The sequence below is a fragment of the Engraulis encrasicolus genome, chromosome 3 (assembly GCF_034702125.1).
Source record: "Engraulis encrasicolus isolate BLACKSEA-1 chromosome 3, IST_EnEncr_1.0, whole genome shotgun sequence".
Classification (NCBI taxonomy): Eukaryota; Metazoa; Chordata; class Actinopteri; order Clupeiformes; family Engraulidae; genus Engraulis; species Engraulis encrasicolus.
Window position 1 is genome coordinate 53,685,994 of NC_085859.1, and position 23,593 is coordinate 53,709,586.

General features: G+C 43.5%; 2 protein-coding genes across 2 annotated transcripts; both read left to right on the forward strand.

Annotated features, from left to right (window-relative positions):
• Window positions 1-1,847: 1,847 nt before the first annotated feature.
• slc25a25a (solute carrier family 25 member 25a) lies at window positions 1,848-11,250 on the forward strand. The gene is made up of 10 exons (XM_063195716.1): window positions 1,848-2,099; window positions 3,897-4,020; window positions 4,225-4,312; window positions 4,992-5,103; window positions 6,591-6,749; window positions 8,026-8,178; window positions 8,303-8,410; window positions 8,628-8,795; window positions 9,077-9,227; window positions 9,529-11,250. The coding sequence occupies exons 1-10, from the start codon at window positions 1,941-1,943 to the stop codon at window positions 9,714-9,716; spliced, it is 1,410 nt and encodes a 469-aa protein (XP_063051786.1). The 5' UTR covers window positions 1,848-1,940; the 3' UTR covers window positions 9,717-11,250.
• Window positions 11,251-15,021: 3,771 nt separating this feature from the next.
• LOC134445519 (arrestin domain-containing protein 3-like) lies at window positions 15,022-22,294 on the forward strand. The gene is made up of 6 exons (XM_063194578.1): window positions 15,022-15,451; window positions 15,718-15,784; window positions 15,881-16,028; window positions 16,972-17,074; window positions 18,246-18,511; window positions 19,045-22,294. Exons 1-6 carry the CDS (start codon window positions 15,127-15,129, stop codon window positions 19,588-19,590), a joined length of 1,455 nt encoding a protein of 484 aa, XP_063050648.1. The 5' UTR covers window positions 15,022-15,126; the 3' UTR covers window positions 19,591-22,294.
• The last annotated feature ends 1,299 nt before the right edge of the window (window positions 22,295-23,593 follow it).

The following is a 23,593-nucleotide window of genomic DNA, read 5'->3' on the forward strand; positions in this document are numbered from 1 at the left end:
TCAGGTAATTTATGTTGTGACATGAAACGAGTCATATTTTAAATCAGGCCTGTGAAAATATGTATTATCCAAGAAAACGTCCTCATCAAAGTCTGCATTGTCAGAAAATACACCCCATATAAGCTTTGTCAGTTGCAGTGTGGTTTCACTGAAACCTTGATCAAAGTAATCACAAACATTGATGATTACCAACCAAGTACATTTTCTCAATTTCAGCATTTTGTGATTATGCCTGTTTTCCCAAAGGATTCTTTGTTTAAAACCAACCAAATAGTACACTTTTATATTGTATAGTAATTGTTGGACTTTTGTCAGTGAATGAAGTTACATCAAATACCTTTTAATTTGGCTTGGCTTTCATACACACATGTACTATATGTAATTTGGTTGGGGATGTGAACACACAACCATGCAGGTGGGTGCAAACAAATAGGAGAGAGAGAGAGAGAGAGAGAGAGAGAGAGAGAGAGAGAGAGAGAGAGCGAGCAACTGTGACATAGGTCGCATATGCGGGCACTGTACTGATCAGCCTTGGAGGTTTGACAGGGCATGGGCCTGAAGCATTCCTGGCAAGTCATGAGTGCTGCCTTTTACAACATCATGTTCTGCAAGAGAGCCCCTATCAATAGTGTAGCATCTCATCTGCATGGGAACGCTTTACAAATATACAGTGCATCCATGCCATGTGCATGCATGATCCAATCAAATGAGGCCTATAATTGACCTTATGCTTATTTATATAAGTTTGGCTGTTGTTGTGAGTATAGCGAAATTACGGTACCTCCTTTCTCATGTTTTGTAGACTGGCAAATCACTATCTGCTAGCTCACTAACAACTTATTTTTACATTTCCATAGGAGTCCTTGTACTACTGATGGGGCATTATCACTCAAAAAGACTGAGGGAGCAAACCTCTCAACTCAAAGAAAATGTACTGCCCTACCCCAATACAATAGCCCACATCACAGAGGCAGAATTTGTTGGCAGTGTTAAACGACAACAAAAGACATAACTCTTCAGACTCGCTCACAAATTTAGGGGTCTTTTTTTCTCTTTCACTCACAAATTTAGGGATCTTTTTTCCCAACAAAGGTAGTCTACACCACCTTGAACACTCAAGATAACCAGGCGATGGGTTACATTGAGAGTCTGCAGTCCTGATTATGTTTTTTTTCCTCAATTCAAAATTCAGAAGCTATCAAAGCCTATAACATTTCCCCATATGTTCATCATCACATAGTTGCTTGTATGGACCTGTAGTAAGGTGATACATATGAGCAGAGATACTGCACAGGATGGCGTCCTTGAGGCTACTGGGAAAATCTTGCTTGCTGTGTGTGTTATCCCGTTGAAGCAGATACACTTATTGGAAATACGCATGCTGTTGTGTTTGTCTTTTTCTTCTTCTTCTTTATCTATTATTATTATTATTATTATTATTATTATTATTATTATTAATAATAGGTAGGACTAGGCCCTAGTTGTAGGCGTGCAAGTAGTAATAGGCCTAGTGGTGGTAGTAATCAATAGGCCCATCAATACCAATTGTAATTGTATGCTACCACATTGTCATACAAATACGAATGTTGGTATATAAGAGGTAAGGCTATGTTGCCTTCTCCTTTCATTCTATCCAGATTTTGCAAAGAAAAAATCTTGCACAGAGCTCAATCCCTGATTGATTTTGTGCAAGAGGGCAGAGTGCTGGCATTTTGGCACAGAACAAAGGCCTCGAAGGCGCTCAGAGCTAACCGTTGAAGTAATGAACCAATGGGAATGTACCATGCCTCTTGTGACGAATGTGTGGGAGTGGCTGTTCGCTATTCATAGCATGTGCTACTCACTTCCTTACCGGCATTTCAGTATTCCACGGCGCCGAAAGAGGACCGTCGTATATTATTTATTTATTTATTGTGCATACTTTTACTTTTTCACTTAAAATGTTGTCTCTTTGTCTTTACGTGCCTGTTTCCAACTCGGATCCAATCGAGGTTGATTATTTCGAGTCAAATCGTCTTCCATCCGAGCTGAAATCGCTTTTCAAGCTAAGCGTGCTCCTCCCATCTCAAGAATTTTCTACGTACCAGAAATGGAGAAAGGTAAAGAACGACCTTAAAATGTGTGTGTCGTTATTGTTTGTATATTAGTACATATCTGGTTTTGCCATCTGGTGGTTTGTTTTCACCGTTTTCGGCTTTTAGCTGAAATGCTAGTTTCAGCTCGTTGCTTAACCATGAGTCACACGGTCAGTGGTTGTGGGTTGGCTTTCTTGTGAAATGCATCGACTTCCCCTGTTCCCAATGCCCGAATATGGAATGCTATTCCGATTTTTGAATGTTTGCCGTCTTTACTTGGTGATCTGCTCTTTGCTTGTGTTGTATAGTTGACATTGTTGATCTGTATATAAACGACAATTGCACTTAAAATGCAATTGAGTTGTTTATGTTTTGAGTGTCAAAAGAACGTCCTGTTTGATGTAAAGCAAATGGTAGCGATGCTAGCTTGGTAGCACTGCAAATGGGAAATGACGCGCGCAACGGCTTGTTAAAAAATTGACAGTGTGTAGAAATTCTAAACTGAAGCACCGATACAGCGTACCGGTAGTCACTGTGCAGCTTCATTCGTGGTTAATATTACCAAGTCGCTGGTATTGGCGCGCACAGACGTCTCGAGCTCCCATAAGCCTGTATGAATTTGAATGTGAAAGGTATTTGGAAGGTTGAATTGCACTAACTTCTCAAAGTGCATCTGTTGACATTAATTTCCCAAGGTGGTAGAAATTAGTATTGAATTGAATGAACTGTCAGGACGTGTTGCACCCCGCCATTTGTGTGGTATTACATTTAAACTGCAAGACATTGAGTATGTGAGACAGCCTCTGGCTGGTTTTGGCAATGGTAGGTGTGAAAGACACTGCTGTGTGGCCTGGATTGGCACAGAGAGGGAACATCTATCTTTACATCCGTGATATGGGTCGTCTCACCCAGGCTGCCAAAGTAGCTGACTCGTGGACAGCAGCTGGTCAGTCCCAGTGCAGACGGTGGTTCATTCATTGTCTCCTCCTGACACAGATTTGCATGTGAACAGAAGTGTGCCAGTGAGAGTGTCTCATTACAGCTCAAATTGTGAAACTGATACAACTGCAAAGTCTGTGAACATGTATAACTGGAGATGCTGACTGGCAAGTAAAGTAAGGTGGTGATGGTCCCACTGGGGCATTCTAACAGGTCTCATGCAAAAAGAAGTCAGGTGACCCTGATAAGGTCACAGATGACCATTGGCACAAGTCAGATTGTATGATGAAATCAGAGTAAGTGTAATGGTAATGCAAGTAATGGCAGTAGCTGGTCTGAGCCAGTGTAGGCGTTAGCCAGAGTACACCTGGCACTCAACCCCTGGCTATGATTGAGTCAGAGGACATCTTGTTTTCTAGATTACTATGTGACCCGATTCTTCAGATGCTCCGATGCGTACTTGGTTACCCTACTGTTGTCATGTATACGATGACATTAAAGCCACCTTCTCGCCACAACCTTTTCGTGTACGGGAGCAGTTGGATAACAGTTGGACCCTGTTGCAGAATTTGGGTGTCAAGTAGGTCGTGGTTGTCCAGGGAAATTGTGTGTGTCCAAGATACTCTTCTGCTATGTTGGGTATGATCAGGCCAGGGTTGCAGGTGTAAATGCCACTGTTACCAGTAGGACCAGTGGGCTCCTAAACCCTCCGCCAAAGCTGAAATGCCCATTTAGCAAAGCACCCTACCCCCCACACACACAGCTCAGACAATGCAGGGGAAGTAACAATACCCTGAACCTGGACAAACTTTCATTGTAGATAAAAGCACCAGCTAAGTGTTGCCTATTGTAATCTGACACCTGCTTTCTTTTGTCCTGCAGAAAAGTGTGCGGGAGGAGAAGGAGGTGGATGGCCAACTGGACTTTGAGGAATTCGTCCATTACCTGCAAGACCACGAAAAGGACCTGAAGCTCGTCTTCAAGACACTGGATAAGAAGGATGCCGGTAAGGGATCAAACAATGGTGTCCATTCATATACCGATCATGTTAATGCAACAAGTTTAGCTGTAAGCAGCTGGCGCATGGCTCACAAGCATCCTGGAAATATGCCGCTAAACTCTTTGGGATATAACCTCAAATCTAGGGTTTTACTGTATTTGTTTTTACTGGTTAATACAATTTCTTCTCCTGCTTTCTCTGTATTTTCAGGTAATATCAATGCCAAAGAGATTGTGGATTCGTTACGAGACCTTGGGGTCCACATCACATTACAGCAGGCGGAAGGTGTCCTGAGGAGGTGCGTTAAGCCCTAATGTCCATATCCTTGTGTTCACCTCAGCTTTTCTAGAGCTTTTGGATCGAGGGAGTGTAATTGCGTAACCTCAAAGCATTGTCTGTGGTACTACCTCTAGCAGGTGCTAATGAATGGCCATGGTAACTTGCTTGTAAATCCTCTGGCTGGCATAATGTTTTAAGTCCTCTGGCATTGTGTTTAAGTGACGCTGCTGCTGTTGCTTATGCTGCTTTACACTGAGCCCCTAATGCTCTGGGGGTGTCTGCCTGTGTCTGTCTATGTCTGTTTGTCTGCTTGTGTGTCGGAGGTGACCCTGTGTGTCTCTCTCTTGCTTGTGCTTATTGCAGGCAGAAGGGACCATTCTCTGGTTCCCTGCCCATGTGTAAGTAACAGCCCTGTCTGTTTCACTTGCTTGCCTCAACTCCTCCTCTCCTGCCAAAGCAATCACTCTAAATCTCAACACTCATCATAATAATCTTTCAGAAAATGTAATTACCTGTTGGCTGTACAGTGCAAAGCTTGATTTGTATTTTATGATCAGGCTCTTGACTGCCCTCTTACCCTAACACATTTTGATGAGCACGCTATTTTTGGCTTCAGTACTGACTATAAATACCATCCTTTTAAGCGATTGATTGGGTTGCTTGCAATGCACTAATGGTGCTGTCTCATTGTTTTATAGCATGGACAAGAACGGAACAATGACCATTGACTGGAATGACTGGAACAACTGCCCCACCCAGCAGCCGGAAGAGTCCATCCCAGAGATCATTTTGTATTGGAAGCACTCAACGGTGGGTAACACTCAATTATTAACTTATTCGATTAGGACAATGCACATTAATCAATACATTTGTAAAAACATCAAAATAGATATGCCAGAGTTGGCAACTTGGCATATTTGCTAAAGCGCACACACGCCACCGACATCGGCATCGCAATCGTCTGATATGCTCCGCATTCTGTGGTTTTTGGCCTCGTATCAGCAACTGATTTGTTGCTAGATTAACAAGTTTCAGTCGAATCAACCATCGTAGGCCTTGTCTGAGAGGTTGGTATCCTAATGGGTTGTATTTATTTGGGCCTTGAGCTGGGTACACTCTTAAACCCTCCTGCCAAGAGATTTACAGGGATGATGTACTGACTTGAGGGAGTCTAGTTTCTCCCCACACACCTGAAGTACAATAGCCCAAAATATCCCCTTCTAAGAAGTGGGACATGAGGACATACTGATCCAGGCCATGAGACGTCCTTGCAGGGGAAGGGTTGGGGGGAGGCGCTGTGCCCGCTATTAAATCTCAACCAGTCTGTCTGTCTTCTCTGCTTAAGTGCCCTGGCTGCTAGTAGTAGTCGTAGTAGCAGCAGTAGTAGTAGTAGAAGTAGTAGTAGTAGCAGCAGCAGCAACAACAACCTGTACTCCAGACTTATTGAACTGTGGCCAGCCCAGCCAATTTACCCAATTTACTCTGTTAACCACTTGTCACTCAATGATTTGACTCAAGTGGCTGTGTGCTTGGTTGTGCCCACTCCCTGATCTTCATAACTCGCTTGCCATATTTGTGATATTTATTCTAATAATATTTGCAAAATGGTGATGGCAGTGCTGCACAATCAGCTTTTTTTGGCTGGTTAGGTGCCCTTTGCATTTGGTGTGGAGCTGTGTCGCAACCACCCATAGCCATATGTCTGGCTTCCCTTCACACAGTCTCACTCTCGCTGACCTAGAATCAGGGAGGATCTTATGCAACGGCATGTAGGCTCTTTGGCCTTTTACTGGTGTGATCAGGGCCGCTGACAGCTTTTGCAGGGCCCAGGACAGTCATCTGAAAGGCCCCCCTACCCAATGTAATAGGGACCCAATTCTGAGCCCCTTATTTCCCAGGGCCTGGGACAACTGACCCCTCTGTCCCCCCTGTCGACGGGCCTGGGTATGACTACTGAATGCCCCCATGGACACAGTAGAACGCTTGGCGCCCCACTAGTGACGTTAGAGAGGAGACACTGATAGTGGTCATGTAATAGCCCTAGGACTGGGAATGGCTCGCTCTGTTGTAAATTTGTACCCTGGCTGCTACAATGACTAAACCACGCTAACACGCGCCAGACTGACATTTAGGGCCAATATCTTGGTGTCCCGTTTATCCCGCTCCATTTATAGCCTATGAAGATATGTCTTTAAGAGATATTGGGCAATGTTTTAATATGGGGTAAACGTAATAACATGCCGGCACTGCAGATTTAAGAAATATAAACATTGTGTGTGTTGCGTCCTGTCCTTTAGATCTTTGATGTGGGCGAGAGCCTGCTGGTTCCTGATGAGTTCACCACGGAGGAGAAGCTGACCGGCATGTGGTGGAGGCACCTGGTGGCCGGAGGAGGGGCTGGAGCCGTCTCTCGAACCTTCACCGCTCCCCTGGACCGCCTCAAGGTTATCATGCAGGTGAGGGATGGATGGATGGATGGATGGATGAATGGGTGGGTGGATAACTGAACAGGGCCATGAGGGTGGTCCTACATCATTAGACAGTTTCTGTTCATCAGATAAAAGTAACACATGGTACAGCTTTGTAAACTGCACCACATAAAAGCTTACATATTTCCTTAGTGGTTCAAGCACAGGTTTGTTCATTCACTGGCGCGCACGCACGCACACACACACACACACACACACACACACACACACACACACACACACACACACACTGTTCCATATCTCACTGATGGAACATCCTGGCCCAAATTGGACCTGGTGTTTTCCTCAGACTGCTGCCACTATTGGCCTAATCTTATGTTTGCAGTCCTATTGTTTCCTTTTGTCCTGATCACTCGCCTGACCCCACTCATCTTACACAATATGTAATGTTCTTCTAACTGACTTTCACTTAGGGAAAGTAGGTTGGTTGAGTAACTGTGCCATCATGTCTTAATGGGCAAAGCAATTTCAGGCAGATACTGCACATTGCACAACTGCATCTGCTTACTTAAGAGCTATACATTTGTTAATAAGTAAACATCCAGACACACACGCTGGTTAATGTGTGAGCATGTGAGAAATGAGAGGTAGGAGGACCCACGTGGTTCCTCAACTGCTGTGTAAATCCCCACAGCCAATCAGGGCCAAGAACAGCCTTGCACACCCTCACTGCTGAATTCTGATTGATCGGAAGAGTTCACACTTATGAGCAGCCGGTTGACGTCATTGGTCAAAGTTGGATCGGAGGGGGGTCAAAGTCGGACTTGTGCCGTTGCGACAGACAGTTTGTGCGTCAGCAGCCGTGTTTAATCTGGGCCAGAAAGATTACACGGTGGACTGACCGACCAACCTCCACGCGGGGTTTTACAACTTTGCCAAACGCTTGACTTTGTTCATCAAGTGCCTGTGCCAACTCAACCGTGATCAGATTTGAGGAAGAGGCCTAAGTCTGGCAATTGCCAATGTTGTAGTAGGCTACTGAATTGTGCGATTTAACTGTGTGTAAAAGGGGTTTTGCCTTTCTAATGTAGGAAGCCATCTGTACACACACTGTGATCTGACACAAGCTGGATCACCTGAATGAGGGTGTATGATTTTGAAAGCCCCAAAACACCCAATGAGCCCAGGAACATTACTGGTGTCTAGATGCAACGGCAGACGTATTTCCACTGTTGACAATTGGCTTGAAATGCTGTCCAGCGTGTTGACTAAACGGCCATCCTTCCTCTCTCCTGTCCCTCAGGTCCACGGCACCCGGAGCGGGAACATGTGCATCATGAGCGGCCTGACCCAGATGATCAAGGAGGGCGGCATCCGGGCGCTCTGGAGGGGGAACGGCATCAACGTAATCAAGATCGCGCCCGAGACGGCCCTCAAGTTCATGGCCTACGAACAGGTACACACCTGACGATGTTTGTTCAATTCATTTCACACCATAGCCATGGCCTCAAAACACAGACCTCATTGAATTTTCCAGTGATTTCTGGTTCTCACTGAGTGTTTGCCTCTTCCTCCATCAGATTAAGCGCATTATGGGAAGCAACCAGGGCTCCATCGGCATCTCTGAGCGTTTCGTTGCCGGCTCCCTGGCAGGTGTCTTCGCCCAGAGCGTCATCTACCCTATGGAGGTGAGAACGCAGCTGAATATTGCATTACATTACATTTAGCAGATGCTTTTCCAAGCGACTTGCACGGAGGACAATGTTGGCCTGATATTGCGTTACATGACGTGCAGAAATGAGTTTTGTTAAAGGACATCCCGTGAATTCCAATACAGTTACCTCTCTAACTGTAGCTTGGCATTAGACTTGATCTAAATTCTTTTCTCCCTGTGTCTGTGCTCAGGTTCTGAAGACCCGTCTGGCGCTGAGGAAGACGGGCCAGTATGCGGGCATCTCGGACTGTGCCAAGCAGGTGCTGCGGCGGGAGGGCCTGGGGGCCTTCTACAAAGGCTATGTGCCCAACATGCTTGGCATCATCCCCTACGCTGGCATCGACCTGGCCATCTACGAGGTAGGCACACTCTACCAACACTCTCAAGAACATTCATTCAGTCATTCATTCAGTCATCAGAAATAAAAAGCCTTTTTAAGGCTGTTTGTCTAGATACTGTAGTAAATACTACTGTGTATTCAATTGTTACGTTTGAAATTGTAACTTGAAATTGTACCACAGCTGCTAAATTGGCAATACATTAAACAAACTACAACAGTCACTTATCAGACATTCAAGATGAATGAAAAACGTATTACACGGTAGCAGGTTTCTAACTGGCATCCTTCCCTTCTTTGCAGACTCTGAAGAACTCGTGGCTGCAGCGTTACGGGTCTGAGAGTAAAGACCCAGGCATCTTTGTCCTCCTGGCCTGCGGAACAGTCTCCAGTACCTGTGGTCAATTGGCCAGCTATCCTTTGGCCCTGGTCCGCACACGCATGCAGGCACAAGGTGATTACAATGCCTGTACTTTGAACTCCCTTGAGTTGGTACCAAAATGTATAAGATTATTACCGGTATTGGAATATATTTATTTCATTGTAGAGGGAAATTCCATATTCTCAGCAGCCCTTTAAAACAGATAATTGGCAAATACAAAAGACATTCTTAAAAGATTGATATTCTCCCTCTCTTCTTAGAGACTAGATACAGTAGTATATGGATATGAATCTTTTTTTAAAAAAAATGACCTCCTTGCTGATGCCCTTAACTGACCGTATCCTGTGTTCTGTTCTGTTCTGTCCCCCTTCAGCAACGCTACAGAGTACGGGCCCCCAGCTGTCCATGACGGGGCTCTTCAAGCAGATCCTCCAGACGGAGGGCCCCACGGGCCTGTACCGGGGCCTCACCCCCAACTTCCTCAAAGTCATCCCCGCCGTCAGCATCAGCTACGTGGTGTACGAGAACATCAAGTCCTCGCTCGGGGTCCAGTCTCGGTGAAGAACGCCAAGCCTTAAATGAGAAATATCTGGACATTTGTCAACCTTTTCTGGTCTTTGCTGGTGTGGCGCGCCGGAAAGATGAGTAAGAACTCCGAAGCCGTGGCACTTCAGATCCCGGTGAGGAGTTGAGGATGAGCCGAATGGAGAATGGGAAGGCTGAAGAAGAGAGGTGTGAAGATGGGAGGCACATGCACAAAAGGTGAAGGTGAAATGGACTTAAGAATACTGAACTATGGAGGGGCGGGCGGTCGCCCTGAACCAACACTGCTGCTGAGATAATATAACGAAACGGATTTATTTTTATAAGGATCGAGAGACCATGGTACTTTATGTAAACACTAAAGCTCTAGGGACCAACTTTATGTTGACTGTGTTTTTGTTTAATTTGTGTTGAGTATGACTGCAACAATGATTACTTTTATCCATGTGAGATCATTAGCAGCATGTGTGTATGGTGGGCCGTTGTGCCCTGTATGGCAGTATTAAGGATGTTGAGCGGCACCCAGCCTGTTGAGTGCAGTCCAAATCGTCTCAGAGTTGGCCTCGCTCATCGCTTTACACCAGGCTACTCTTGGGCGCCTGGTTGTGGGGGGGATGGTAGGTCGTGCCTGGGGTGGGGGTATTTATTCAGTAGTTTCTTCACCTTTAAAAGCAAAATGAAGCTTGCAGTGATGTCCTTCGTCAGGTACATCTATTTATGCAACATATGCAGATAATTTATTTTTTTACTGTGTCTGTCTGAGAGTTGCAGTATTGTGCTGACTGTGGCTGTTGTGTGCGTGTGAACAAGGGGCTTTCATATGTGTACCTCCTTGCTCCAATGTGTCTCGTCAGGGAGAAATGTAATTACACCAAACTCAATGTGAAGAGCGCACAAGAAATGTATCTTCTCTTTTACACATAATTAGCCGAGCTGCCAGTTCCTACATCCAAGCGTAAGTTGGAATGCTGAGTTTATTCTTTTTTTTTCTTTTTTTTGTAACTGGTTTAAAGATGGCCTTAAATTCAACATATTGAACAGACATTTATGTGTGGGTGATTATTCTAAATCAATGGATGCACTTTATTGACTCGAGTCACTTTTTTAAGAAATGGTCTTCAATTTACTGCAGAGGAAGAGCATTTAAATCACCATATTGGTGTTTTTCACTGACTCGCATTATGGTTTTATTGGGCAGGCATTCCAGATATTCATGTACAACATTAAAGAAAATATCAAAGTTGGGGGAGGGGCTGCATACACCGGTTCTATGGTTGTGGGTGAAATTTCATCCATTAAGCTACAGAATGAGACTCGTTTTTCTTTTTCTTTTTCCAGTGTACATCACTACAACTGAATGTGTAGGCCCCTGCCTTACAGTTCAAATAGCCTACAACAGGTATTAATACCTCAGGGAACATGTTTAGTCATTTGAAAAAGATAGGGTTGTGTTTTTGTTCTGTTGTCTGTTCTTTTGTTGCGTTTAAACAGATTGGAAAAAATGTAAACTCCCTTGACTTTTGAATAAAAAAAACAAGATTTTAAAGTCAAACTTTGGTTTGCCGTCTCTGAATAAGAATGTGTGAGTGTGCGCGCGCGACTGATAAGTGTTGGGAAGTGCTATTGTAGCAAAGCACAAGGTTTTTTTTTTTTTTTTTTAAGCCACACAATGAGTCATCTCCTGGGTTTCCCAAGAACATGATTTTATCTGTGATTCTGTAGTTGGCAATTTCAATGTACCGGTACATTTTTAACCACTGCCGTTTTTCAGTTACCAGCCGGGCTCGACATGAACTATTTTGCTCCTTTGGCAATGTGGCTTGTGGCTTTCTTCAGTCAAGACGAGCCATTCAGTCATTTCTTCTGCCCACAGTAGTAGTTTTTTTTTGTTTACTATGATGCTGTACATCCATGTTGGCTCGCTCTGGATATACTGTACATCTATGTTGGCTGGCTCTGGATATACTCGTGTTGAACTGCCGGCTCTGAGATACTCAAAAACCAACATGCTAAGTTGTTAGTAAATCTGAAGATATTGGTAGCTACAGCAAGGTTGTTCCCCAGATGGCATTGCCTGGTGCCTGTGACACACACACACACACACACACACACACACACACACACACACACGCCTCAGGAGCAAGGTATGCAGCCAGTAATGCAAACCCTACCATAGAGATTTGTGGACTACTTCTGTTCAACCAAATGGCATCAACAGTTATCGCATTTTTTTTATGTTAGAAACATTCAAAAAATTAAGACTACCTACAACAATCTTACGGTTGAGCCTTCATGGTACATTTGGGTGATAGTCAAAAGTTCGCGTTTATTGTGACTCAAGGATAACATTTGACTAAAAGTTTGACGACACGCCACCCGTGTGGCCACACCACACACCACCTGACTGTGGCCCTTCAGTGTGGTAATTGGCCAATACCAGGTTATGTCATGGTGTTTGAAACTAGTGGCCTGGCGCCTCCTAGTGACCAAAATATGTTTAGTGAGAATATAAATGGAGTAAATGTTCAATCTCTGCTCTCTTGTCCACTCTCATAGGCTTTTGGGTCGGAACGCCAGATGTCTATTCTGTATGCAATAGCATACAGTATATGCAAGTATGCAATAGCCAGGAAATAAATAGCTATAGGATGTAGTGCCTTTCCTCCTTGTGATTGGTGGGTGTGTACTGTACCTTGTCCTTAGGATTTTGTCAGTAATGTCATGTAACAGACTTCACTGTTGGAAAAGGGCAACAATTTAGAAATCGGTTTAATTTTTTCTGAACTGTCCCTTCTTTCCATCGAACGTTTTTTTCTTTAATCAATCATATGTTTGGATCACCATCACTGCCTCTTTTTCACAATACACTCTGATCACATCCATGTTTATGTTGTTAAATAATGACAGTCTTGAATTTTAAAATAATTTACAGAAGGATCCTTTAATTTTGTGCCTTTACAGCAGTGAAAAAAACAATTTAGAGTTACTGGCAGAGCTTGAATTTACGTAGCAACTGGATGATAAATATTAGATACTGTACATGGCTAACTCGGAACTCTACACACAGCTCTAACTGGGGGGGGGGGGGGGGGCTCTCCTGGCCCTCCTGTATTGGTGGTGGGGGCCCTATTGTGACCTTTGCAGGCTGTATGGGGGGGGGCTATCAGTGTTTTGCCCTGGGGCCCTGTGTGCAATTGTTCCGCCACTGACTCTAACCCATTGGGCAAAACCAGAAACTATGGCCGATAACTGACATTTTGTGTCTGAAATGTCTGAGCCTTTAATGACTTTAGTTATGTTACACCTTTCCTTGTACAATTTTTCTGTATTACTGTCCACTGGGTGACCAACCCCCTTAAAGATCGTCATTGGTCACTGGACTGCTTAAACCACCCTCCACCCCCCTCCCGATTCTTTTCTCTACTGAACAGCTACACTCCACCCAACCCCCACCCCATGGAGCAAGCACCTACACTACCTTGGACACTTTATGGCAGGGGTATTCAATTAAATGTCAACGAGGGCCAGTTTTTAAAAAATCCTCGCAGTAATGGGGCCGAACTATACGTATGTATTATACTTGCTTACTGTCAACAACAAAAAAATATGGGACACTTCATTGAGGTGGGGGGTCTGGGGGTCCTCCCCCAGAAAGTTTTGCATTTCTTAGATGTAATTTCCTGTATTTTAACGTCCCGTGTCCCGTTTCAGCACAATAACGGAACCCATACCTTTATCTCTAAATTCTGAAAAACGATTCTCTATTTCAAGGGGCTTGTGGGGGGCCAGGACTTTGCTGTCCAAGGGCCGCCATTTGAATAGCCCTGCTTTAAGGGATTGCCCAACACAGGACAATTATCTCACTACACCCCACTTCAGCTACCTCACCTATCTTACCCATGGGATAGCAGTGAACTACTTTGCTTTTGCATTTTTATTCTTACTGGACTATCTCAACCACTGGAAAAGCTACTGTGAACTGCCTTAATTTTCCTTCCCTTTTTTTGGAACTGAGGGACTTCTAGAATGCACAATAATTAGAACTACTTTGGTTCTTTTATGTTTACTGAACACGTTTATCTTTACTTTGTGTAGGGATGTGTGTGTGTGTGTGTGAGAGAGAGAGAGAGCATGTGATGTAATGTGCAATTATATGTGTATAATTATGTGTATAAGTTCTTTGTATATGTTTGGATTTGTGTATTTATGTAAGGTGACAGACACCTTAATTTCCTTCAGGATTAATAAAAGTACTCTACTCTATTCTAAAATGCCCACTCCTTTATTTCTAATGCTCCCTGATCTTGACTTAATTAAGGTCAGATTAGACTTCAGCAACTGCGAGCGTGAAAAGTCGCGTGGGAGTGGCCACGAACCAATTTTGTATTCATGCATCTGCGAGCTCTGCGAGGTCCGAGGTCTCGTTGCCAGCCACATTTGAAATTGCGCGATTAGGCTACTTTCACTACATTGTAAGCACTGCGGTCATTATTAAGCAATGTTGCTTTCTATCCCGGTTAGCTAGGTATTTTCTCACAAATTGCAAAGGCAATGCAGTGGTATCATTATTTGACATACCCAGTCTGTTTTCACGAGCAGAAAATGCAAGCATGTAAAGACAGTTGATTCTGCCGATGTGTGTTTACATTCGGTGGAGGAACGGTAGTAAAACCGCAGGCATTGTGCCACGAGTGTTCAACTGATGCATTGTTTGTTACTTAGCTTAGCTTCGTGTATTTACACACATTTACACACAAGGCATTAATACAGTTTTTAACAGAATACAGCTCTGCTCTCGCAAACTACTGGCATTGCGCTGCCACAAGAACAGAACAAGGAAGTAGCGAGACGACCAATCATAGTGCCTTTTTGTCTGCGTACTCCGCGTCCGTCCGACGGATAGTTAGAATTTTTTCGAGGCGCTAGACGACGGGCGCAGAGCCTCTGAGAGGGGGGCGTGGACTCGCATAGACAGAAAACGGACGGACGCAGATTCTATGCGAGCGAAGCATAAATCTAGCTTTAATGTGAGGAGGATGGCGGTTGTGTGTGTGTGTGTGTGTGTGTGTGTGTGTGTGTGTGTGTGTGTGTGTGTGTGTGTGTGTGTGTGTGTGTGTGTGTGTTAAAAATTAATAAAAAGTTAACCTCAGAAAAAATCAATGTAATTTCCAGTAGACAATAGCCATTCTAGACAGTCTTCAGTAGTGCCATCTGTCCAGTGATGATGATAACCAATGGGTGTGGTTTCCTCTGCATTCCAAAAGTCAATGCGCATGCGCAACATACACATTGCCCTGCCCATAACAATTATCGTTCTTTTAACAGGATCAACAACAGCAGCGACGTATAGTCCCAGTTAATATTGCTATGAGAGTGGATGATCTATAGTTTCATAATTAAATAGAAGCTATATATTATTTTCCCCAAGATGTTCGGGGAGAGTTTTGAAAACTTCACGATAAATTTTAACGCCTTGAACCCGAGAGTCACATTTTCGGGTGGCGATGTCATGTCAGGTCAAGTGTCGTTTAATCTCACCAAAGAAGCAAAAATCCAGACCATCATGATCGAAATGAAAGGTAGAGCCAACGTGTTGTGGCACGAGCAGAGTGGTGGTCGTAGGCGAACGACAACTGGAGTCGGAGCAAACCGAAGGCGCAGAGGAGGAGGAGGAGGACGGAGGCAAAGACGAACCTACTCCGCCGAGTTGAAGTTCTTCAACCTGAACAACATTGTACTGCAAAGCAACAATGGTAAGAGGATGCAAAATGCGTTTTAACTAGTTTACATGTATGTAACACAATTTGTTGAGCTGGTGTTGTGTTGGCTGCATTTTTGTGCACCCTTTGCTTCTTTGAGTCTTGTAAAATATTGAGCATAATTTGCAAATGTTCACAAAACGCAGCACACGCAAGCGCAGCTGGCTGTAGGCTACACTTACATCACGGTACACTACAACTACAGTCTGCCAACCACCACTCTAACTGCAATTAACATCACTGCTATTGTTTATTTACAGCAGATGGACACACCGTTCTCCCTCCAGGAAAACACGTGTTTCCTTTTACTGTCCAACTTCCGCATGGGTAGGATCTGTCTGTAGAATTTCTGTCGTTAATATGGGTGAAGGTGGAAAATGCAAGGGAACTAATAATTAATGCCCTTTATTTTCATGTCAACAGTGACTTTCCTCCGTCGTTCCAAGGCCTCCACGGGAAAATTGTGTATTCTATGGTGGTTGCCATACACAGACCCTGGCATCTAGCAAAAGAGTTCGACACTGAGGTCAAATTCGCCAGCCGCACCGATGCCAACCATCCCCATCTGCGGGTGAGAGAGAGCTCAAATATATCCCCAATCACGCCCTCACTTCAAGCCTTTCCTTGCAGACTGAATTTTAGAGGAAGTTGGGCTCAGGCTTCCCTTCTGTCACCTGACCTCTCCCACACACACGCCTGACTCGGCCACACCTCACCATCTGATGTGCAATCACACACGCACACACAAACACACACACGCACACTCACACAAAAACACACACACACACACACACACACACACACACACACACACACAAACTCGCTCGCTCGCTCACACACACACACACACACACACACACAGTGGTGGAATAACAGGGCATCGGGGCAAGACACTGATATAGGGCCCTAAGGTCACAAAAGGGCCCCCACCACCATCACCATTATGCCCCAGTCCCCTGCACTGCCACACACACAATCCTAGCATCTTCCCCTTTGCTGAGCCTGAAACGAAGATGTGTCACTGAACAGATTGGCAGAATTCTATTGGTAGTAGAGCATGACACGGGAGTGGATTTTCACTCCCGTCCCATCCCAATCCCAGAAAAAAAATCCCATCCCGTCCCGTCCCGGAGTGGAGTAAAAGAAACAAATCCCATCCCGTCCCGTCCTGAAAAGAATGTCTCCCAATCCTGCCCACTCCCACTCAAAATCAATCCCACTCACTTCATAGGCTTTTTTAATGAAAAAATAAGAAAGCATTCCCGCTCTCATTCATTTTTATTCCCGCTCCAGCCCGCTCCCATTCACTTTATTCCCGCTCCTGCCCGCTCCCGTTCATCTTAAAAATTTTGACTCCCATCCCGCGGGAATCCCCCAGGACACGCGGGACCCACGGGAATTCCTGAAAAAATGCTAATTGGTAGAAAGATACAGAAAGAAACAGACATTGAGTGTTAAGGTTTTATTGTGTAATTGTGCATATAGTGAAACAAACATATCTGATGTGTTGACAGATGCCTCTGACAGGATCCAATGCCAAGACCTTGTGCTGCTTGTGGTGCACCAGTGGGCCTGTGTCCATAAACGCCCAACTGGAAAGGAAAGGCTACAGCCCAGGTAAGAATAAAGAGACATTTCTACATTGTAACGCGCTAATTGCGCACCTACAGTAGTTACATATTTTCGCACGCACACAACTCAAAAATGGCTTGCCAAGTGAAGTCGACAAGCACACCATTGGTTATCATTAATTCTAACGTACCGCATATGTGTGATCGAATTCGGGGAATGCGAGGTGGATAGAAATATAGCTTTGATCAGTCCATTACAGCCTAGTCAAAAGTTTTGGCTTTCACTGCCCTATGAGCCGCCCGGAAGGGGTGGAGAGACTTAGGTACCCCATCGGGTGATAAGAACTCCAACACAATGCCCATTGTAGTATCTTCAAGCAGATGGTCCTGTCAACTGGCCTGTTCACTGGTTGCTGGAAGAAACTTCTACTGCATCATTACAACATTGCTGTTACAGTACCCTGACCCTAACAGATTAAGACATGGTGATCATTACAATTTTTGTGACGGTAATGTTATGACAAAGGCTCTCCGCGGAGGGGTTGAAAGCAGGTTGCCTTTTATTTTTCCTTTGCAGTTTTTCAGCTGTAGGTCTTCATCGGTTTGCCTCACAAATGTAGTCATATTGCTCTGATAAAAAGGCCCTACTAATCCCTTGCCTCGCCCATTTATACCACCATCTGCTCAGAATCCACCTGTTGAAACAGGAAAAGCAGGAACATGTGTGGGAGTGCCCCCTCAGCTAAAGGGCACAGCGTTGAATGAAAAACGAAGTGGCAGCAACTGTTAGTCCAGGTTACTTACCTGAAAGCGTGAAGGTTAAATATGATTCACAACCACTGCATGACCTTCAAGCAATCCTGTGTAGGCTAAGTTAAGATTTTTAAAGGATTCAAGGATCGTTTATTTGTCACATACAGTAGAGACACTTCTGTGTAACATGTAGTGAACTTAATTGGACTGTGGGCAAAAAAGTGTGTGTGTGTGTGTGTGTGTGTGTGTGTGTGTGTGTGTGTGTGTGTGTGTGTGTGTGTGTGTGTGTGTGTGTGTGTGCTCAGCCCATGCCTTATGAGTTTAAAATGTGAATGACCTGAGGAAAAAGCTTTCTTTTTCTGTCTTTGCTCTCTGACAGCAAAGTGGCATGCCAGACTTCTGTTTATTCATGTGTTACTACTGTGCAATATAAATGCTAATAGTTTTACTTTTTTTTCTTACAGGAGAAAATATCAAAGTCATTGCGGAAATAGGCAATGCCTCCAATCGCACAGTCAGGCCATACGCTAAACTGATTTTGGAGGAGATATTTTACACCTCTAACAGAGGAAAGAGGAAATACCACTCTAAACTTTTACACCGTAAAGATGGTCAATCCATCGATCCGAACACTTCAGACGTCCACAGCGAGATACTTCTGCCCATCCCCCAGAATGCAACACCAACTATCGCCAACTGCCAGATCATTGATGTCCATTACTATGTGATGGTAAGTGTTATCGCAGATCTGCCTCGGGATATCCAAGCATCTACGGTATCTACGTAGACATATTTGGGAGTGTTAATTCAGACGCTTAAGCCCAATTTATGCTGAGATGCCAAATCATCTGTGCATGATCATCACTTTGTGCACACCTCCAAAAAAATGTGTGGTTGAATTGATGTGATGGTTGAATTTAACACTCATAGTGTTGCTCTTTGTGATGGAGTGACCATCACTAGGGTTGTGGGTGTGTTCTGACTAACATGCCAACGAGCCTGGCTCTTTGGTGTAGCGGTCAGAGCCCCAGTTTACTACCCCAGAAGGTCTGGATTCGAGTCCCGGTTGGGCAACTCTACTCCCCTACACTTTGAAGTGTTGAATTAACATTGCAAAATGTATTATAATATTATGTATCTGCAAGTACAACACAGGGAGCACACTGATGACAATAATGATAATTGTGATTAATTAAAATCAGCAATACATGCGATGTGGAGAGGTTTGTTTATCTCTGGTCTGCTGGTTGTCTCTGGTTACAGGTGGCTCTGGATATCTCTCGAAGTTCAGCCCTGGAGATCAAGTTCCCCATTTCGCTGTGCAGTATTCCGTTCAATCCCAACCAGCCTCCATCAGCAGTCGCACCAGTGCAGTCCCAGCCAGGCCAGTACGCTGCTCAATATGCTCCACAGCCAGGACCACAACCTGGGGCATATCCAGATCCCCAGCCTGGTCAGTACCCCGCACCCCAACCCGGTCAGTACCCCGCACCCCAACCGGGGGCATACCCAGCACCCCAGCCTGGGGCGTACCCAGCACCACAACCCGGTCAGTACCCAGCACCACAACCTGGGGCATACCCAGCACCCCAGCCTGGGGCGTACCCCGCACCACAACCTGGGGCATACCCCGCACCCCAACCCGGTCAGTACCCCACACCCCAACCGGGGGCATACCCAGCACCCCAGCCTGGGGCATACCCAGCACCACAACCTGGGGCGTACCCTGCACCCCAACCCGGTCAGTACCCAAATCAACCTGGTCCTTACCCAGCACCCCAGCCTCAACCTGGTCCACCCCCAAAATGATGTGCCATCCAGTACCCGGCCCAAAACCCTGCCTGATCAGTACCCATTGCCATCTAGACCCTGTTTACACTTACCTGGGTATTTTTGAAAACAGAGACTTCGCCCTCCGTTTGTGCATTTTTCCTTTTTTTTAAGCTCCAGCAAAAGTGGAGATTTTTGAAAACTTCGGCTTTCTGTTTTCATATAAACAGAGAAATACTTGAATGGAGAAGAAACACTTCATTCCAGACCCTTGTGTGAGCTCACCAAGCCAAGCGTAAATACACAAAGGTCTGGTGAGAGTCAAGTTAGTGTGAACCAAGTTATTTTGGAAAACTGAGGGAAGAAAATGTCTGTTTATCAAGATACCCGGCTACTGTATGTGTAAATGTAGTGCTAGACCTGTATCAAATCAAGACAAGCCTATAAAATAGCATTCATCGTAATCAATATTCAAGAGTGAGCAGCATGGTCACTTCAGCACACCATCCCTTTTTAAAGTAAATAATAAATATTGACATACTCTTAATCATCCTTATAACAATGTTGTAGCCTCACAATGCATTGCAAACCATTCCGCTAGTGGAAAGCTTTACTGATAATTGAAAATCTTTACTGCCATCGCACTACACCACCGTGACATTACACAGAATCATTGTAATTGTCATAGATTTGTATCGCAATTGTAATAGTAATACATTACAACCTGGTCTTTGCCATTCTGGTTAGAACAAATTTATAACAACGGCCATGTCTTAACACATCAAAACTGAAAAAAGCGCTTCTGTGCCTGTATAGTTCTTAGAGAGGTTAAGATATGATTCAGTTACTCTCTTCCGAAGACTCCATATCTTTTGTCCAAGAAAGCTGTCTGGGTTCCATCTTTGGAATTAAAGTTGGTGAAATATTGATGAACATAAGTTACCACATTGACTTAGATGCCTCTATTTCAACCAGGGATACAACTGGATGCCTTGTTGTTATGCTCTACTCTTTCTTTTTGCTTAATAATATTAAGTTTTATTTAGTGTTTATTCTCTATAGTAATATAGAACTAATGTTTCTCTGCCTGGTTTGCATTATGCAGTGGTAGTTAGGGTGGTTGGGAACTTTCTACTTGGATGTGTACTAACATCTCAGGGTTGCACTACGAGAGGTAATCCCCCATCCCGGCCCATGCAAAACTAACAGTACACCTCCATTAAGACCAATTGTGCTCTTTCTCTCCTGTTTTCAGTTGAAACTTGAGATAATATCAATCTGCCTCACTTTTTTACATTACATCAGATGTCTGCCTTGCAGGTAGGATAGTGCTCTCCAGAGTAAGGCCTTCATGGTGATACTGAAAAGCAGAATGGAAAGTGTTTATCATATTTGTTACAAATTAAACTGTTACAAACAATACAGGGTTAAACATGTTTTAAAAAAAACAAAAAAACAAAAAACAAATGCAGCTATTATGTATGAATTTTGTGTGATAGTTACAAATTACTTCTGGCAGAACGTGGTTGTTAAATAGGAAATGCATCTCTTGGATTTCACCCCTTAAAGCCCTTTAAAAATGAATCACTGCCATTATTAGTACGTGCCATTGGTATATGGAGTACCACAGCACATGCTGCTAGGTCGAAAAGTGCCACTTGTGTAGTCCTTGTATAGGACTTTTTTGGCAAGTTCAATCTCTAGCTTTAGATTAAAGCACTTTAGTTTGGGTTTATTGCGGGTAAGTTAAAAAAAAGTTATTCATGACTTTCTGTGTACCAAATGTTGTAGAATGTCTGTTTCGTTTCGGTTATGATCACCAACTAATGAATGTGTCAGTATACTGTCCAGGTCGTCTTGATCACAGAGAACGCTATAGATCAGATCAAACCATAACAGTTCGATCTTGCGTGTAAAACTGCCGTCAGGAAGTTTTTCCGTTGTCATATTGAATATACTGTATGCTCTGGTGTCTGGGTTTATGAAAGAGGTAAATGAATTAGTAGAACTTGCTTAAATTGAAAACAGCTTTAGACGTAAAATAATAATAATAAAAATAAATCCTCCAGGACCACCAGGTTGTTATTCATGTGCAATATTGAAACATGGAGGTCAGCCACATACGCACAAGAATTTTGGTGTATGAACAAATGTAAATGGTTTACTCTTTCTGTAGTGTTATTAAATACATGAATGCATGGGGGAATTGTTAAACTAACAGAGCTAGACTTTAAACCCTATAATTAAACACATACAGATGCTGATTGTCGTTACTGGTCATCTTCCATATGTCTTCCATTAAGTCAACACGCACAAACAAAACCACTATTTTTAATGTCTACTGTACTCTATCTTATTTTCTGCCCTGTGTTCACTCATATGAAGTTCCAATATATTGCCTACTGAAAAATTGTGTGGTTGGGAGCTAAGGTGAATATTGTGAAATTGTGTTTTTTGTTTTGTTTGTGTGGAGCCGCTTTACCATGACCCAACCCCTTTTTTATTTGTGAAAGTTGATTCATTCATGAGAAGGAAGGTTACAGCATTATGTGATGTTACAGTTTTTACACTCCGATTGCTTTGGTCTTTATTGTATTTTTAAGTATAGTCTATATGAATACACTATGTACTACAGCTTGTTACAGTATCATTTTCAAATAATTTGTATTAAAACTGTTTTATATATAATGACAATATTACCCTCTTCTGTTGTTCCTCATTTATTGCCAATAAAAACTATAAACACCAACAAATGCATTTTTGTCATACATATATGGTACTGTACTGTATTTTGAGTTGTAGTTGTTGAAAATATGGCCATTCAATATGGCCAGTCATAGATGGCAACCTGGCCCCCTGGCCAACACTAGTTGCATGTGATGGTGTGTGTGCATGTGTGTGTTTGGTATCCCATGCAGACGACTGAAACACAGTGCAGGTGGATAAACAGACAGACAGATGGTCAGACAGGTTAATTTGCGATATCTGGCCCAACCCTTTCCATAGGGCAAGGTAATGAGAAAATGGGTCTTGCTTTGCTCTTTAATCATGTGTTCATATAGTGGTAATAATAACAACACACTTTCTCACCTTACAAAAATAAAATAAAATTGTGCAGTACAGCAAAAATGAGAAAACAGGTCTTGCTTTGCTCTGTCCTGTGTTAATAGGAAGAGGATGTGGTAGTATTGGCTGATAAATCTCAAATCAGATGCAACTTCAACAGAGCTCATCCCACCAGTAAGTGCTGCTCAATCCAGCTGTTCCAGGCCCTCTTCAAATGAAATTAGTGCAGGTTTGGTAAAACCGGAATGAGTAAAGTACTGTGCACTGTGTAGGATGTGGCCAGAGTAGGTACTGCAACTATGCTGCTCATTGAAACTGCTGCCTATTGCCAAATATGATCTTTTCATGAATATTTACAAAGTAATAAACTCATATTTATTTATATGGTCAAATTACAGTCATATTTGCAGTTAAAAAGGTCTATTTCTGAAAATTCAAAATGGCGGACCATGGAGAAGATCCCCTTTTTCATGTATGAAAGGTGCAATTTTCCAATGAATACTTAGAATTTGATGGTGGTGGTAAGTATTCGTGAAAAAGGTAACATTAGTGAACTACTAAAAAATCTTACACAGTGCACCTTTAAAGAGGGATGAACAGAGAAGAATGCTTGTTTGTCTACTATTTTTCTTTCGCAGAGATTCAGATTTTTAATTTTTATTTTGAGTATCTAATCAAATTCATTGCATTAAGTAGGCCTATCATCTTCAACAAGTCATAGGCTACTACCACAGTCATTTTAATAAACTCTTACGGATGAGTGAATCGATTGTGCACTTTGAAGTAAAAGCATAAAACTCTGTACACATATTTCTTCATATACGAACTAATATTAGAGTTGGGGGTGTAGCGAAAAAGTCATAGTTTTCAAGATGCCAGAAATACATAGAGATGTATGGGTGACATTTACTCAATTTCCACGTAAATTACAAAGAAAAATATTTCTGAAACAACGGGAATCTCTTCAGTGACTGTG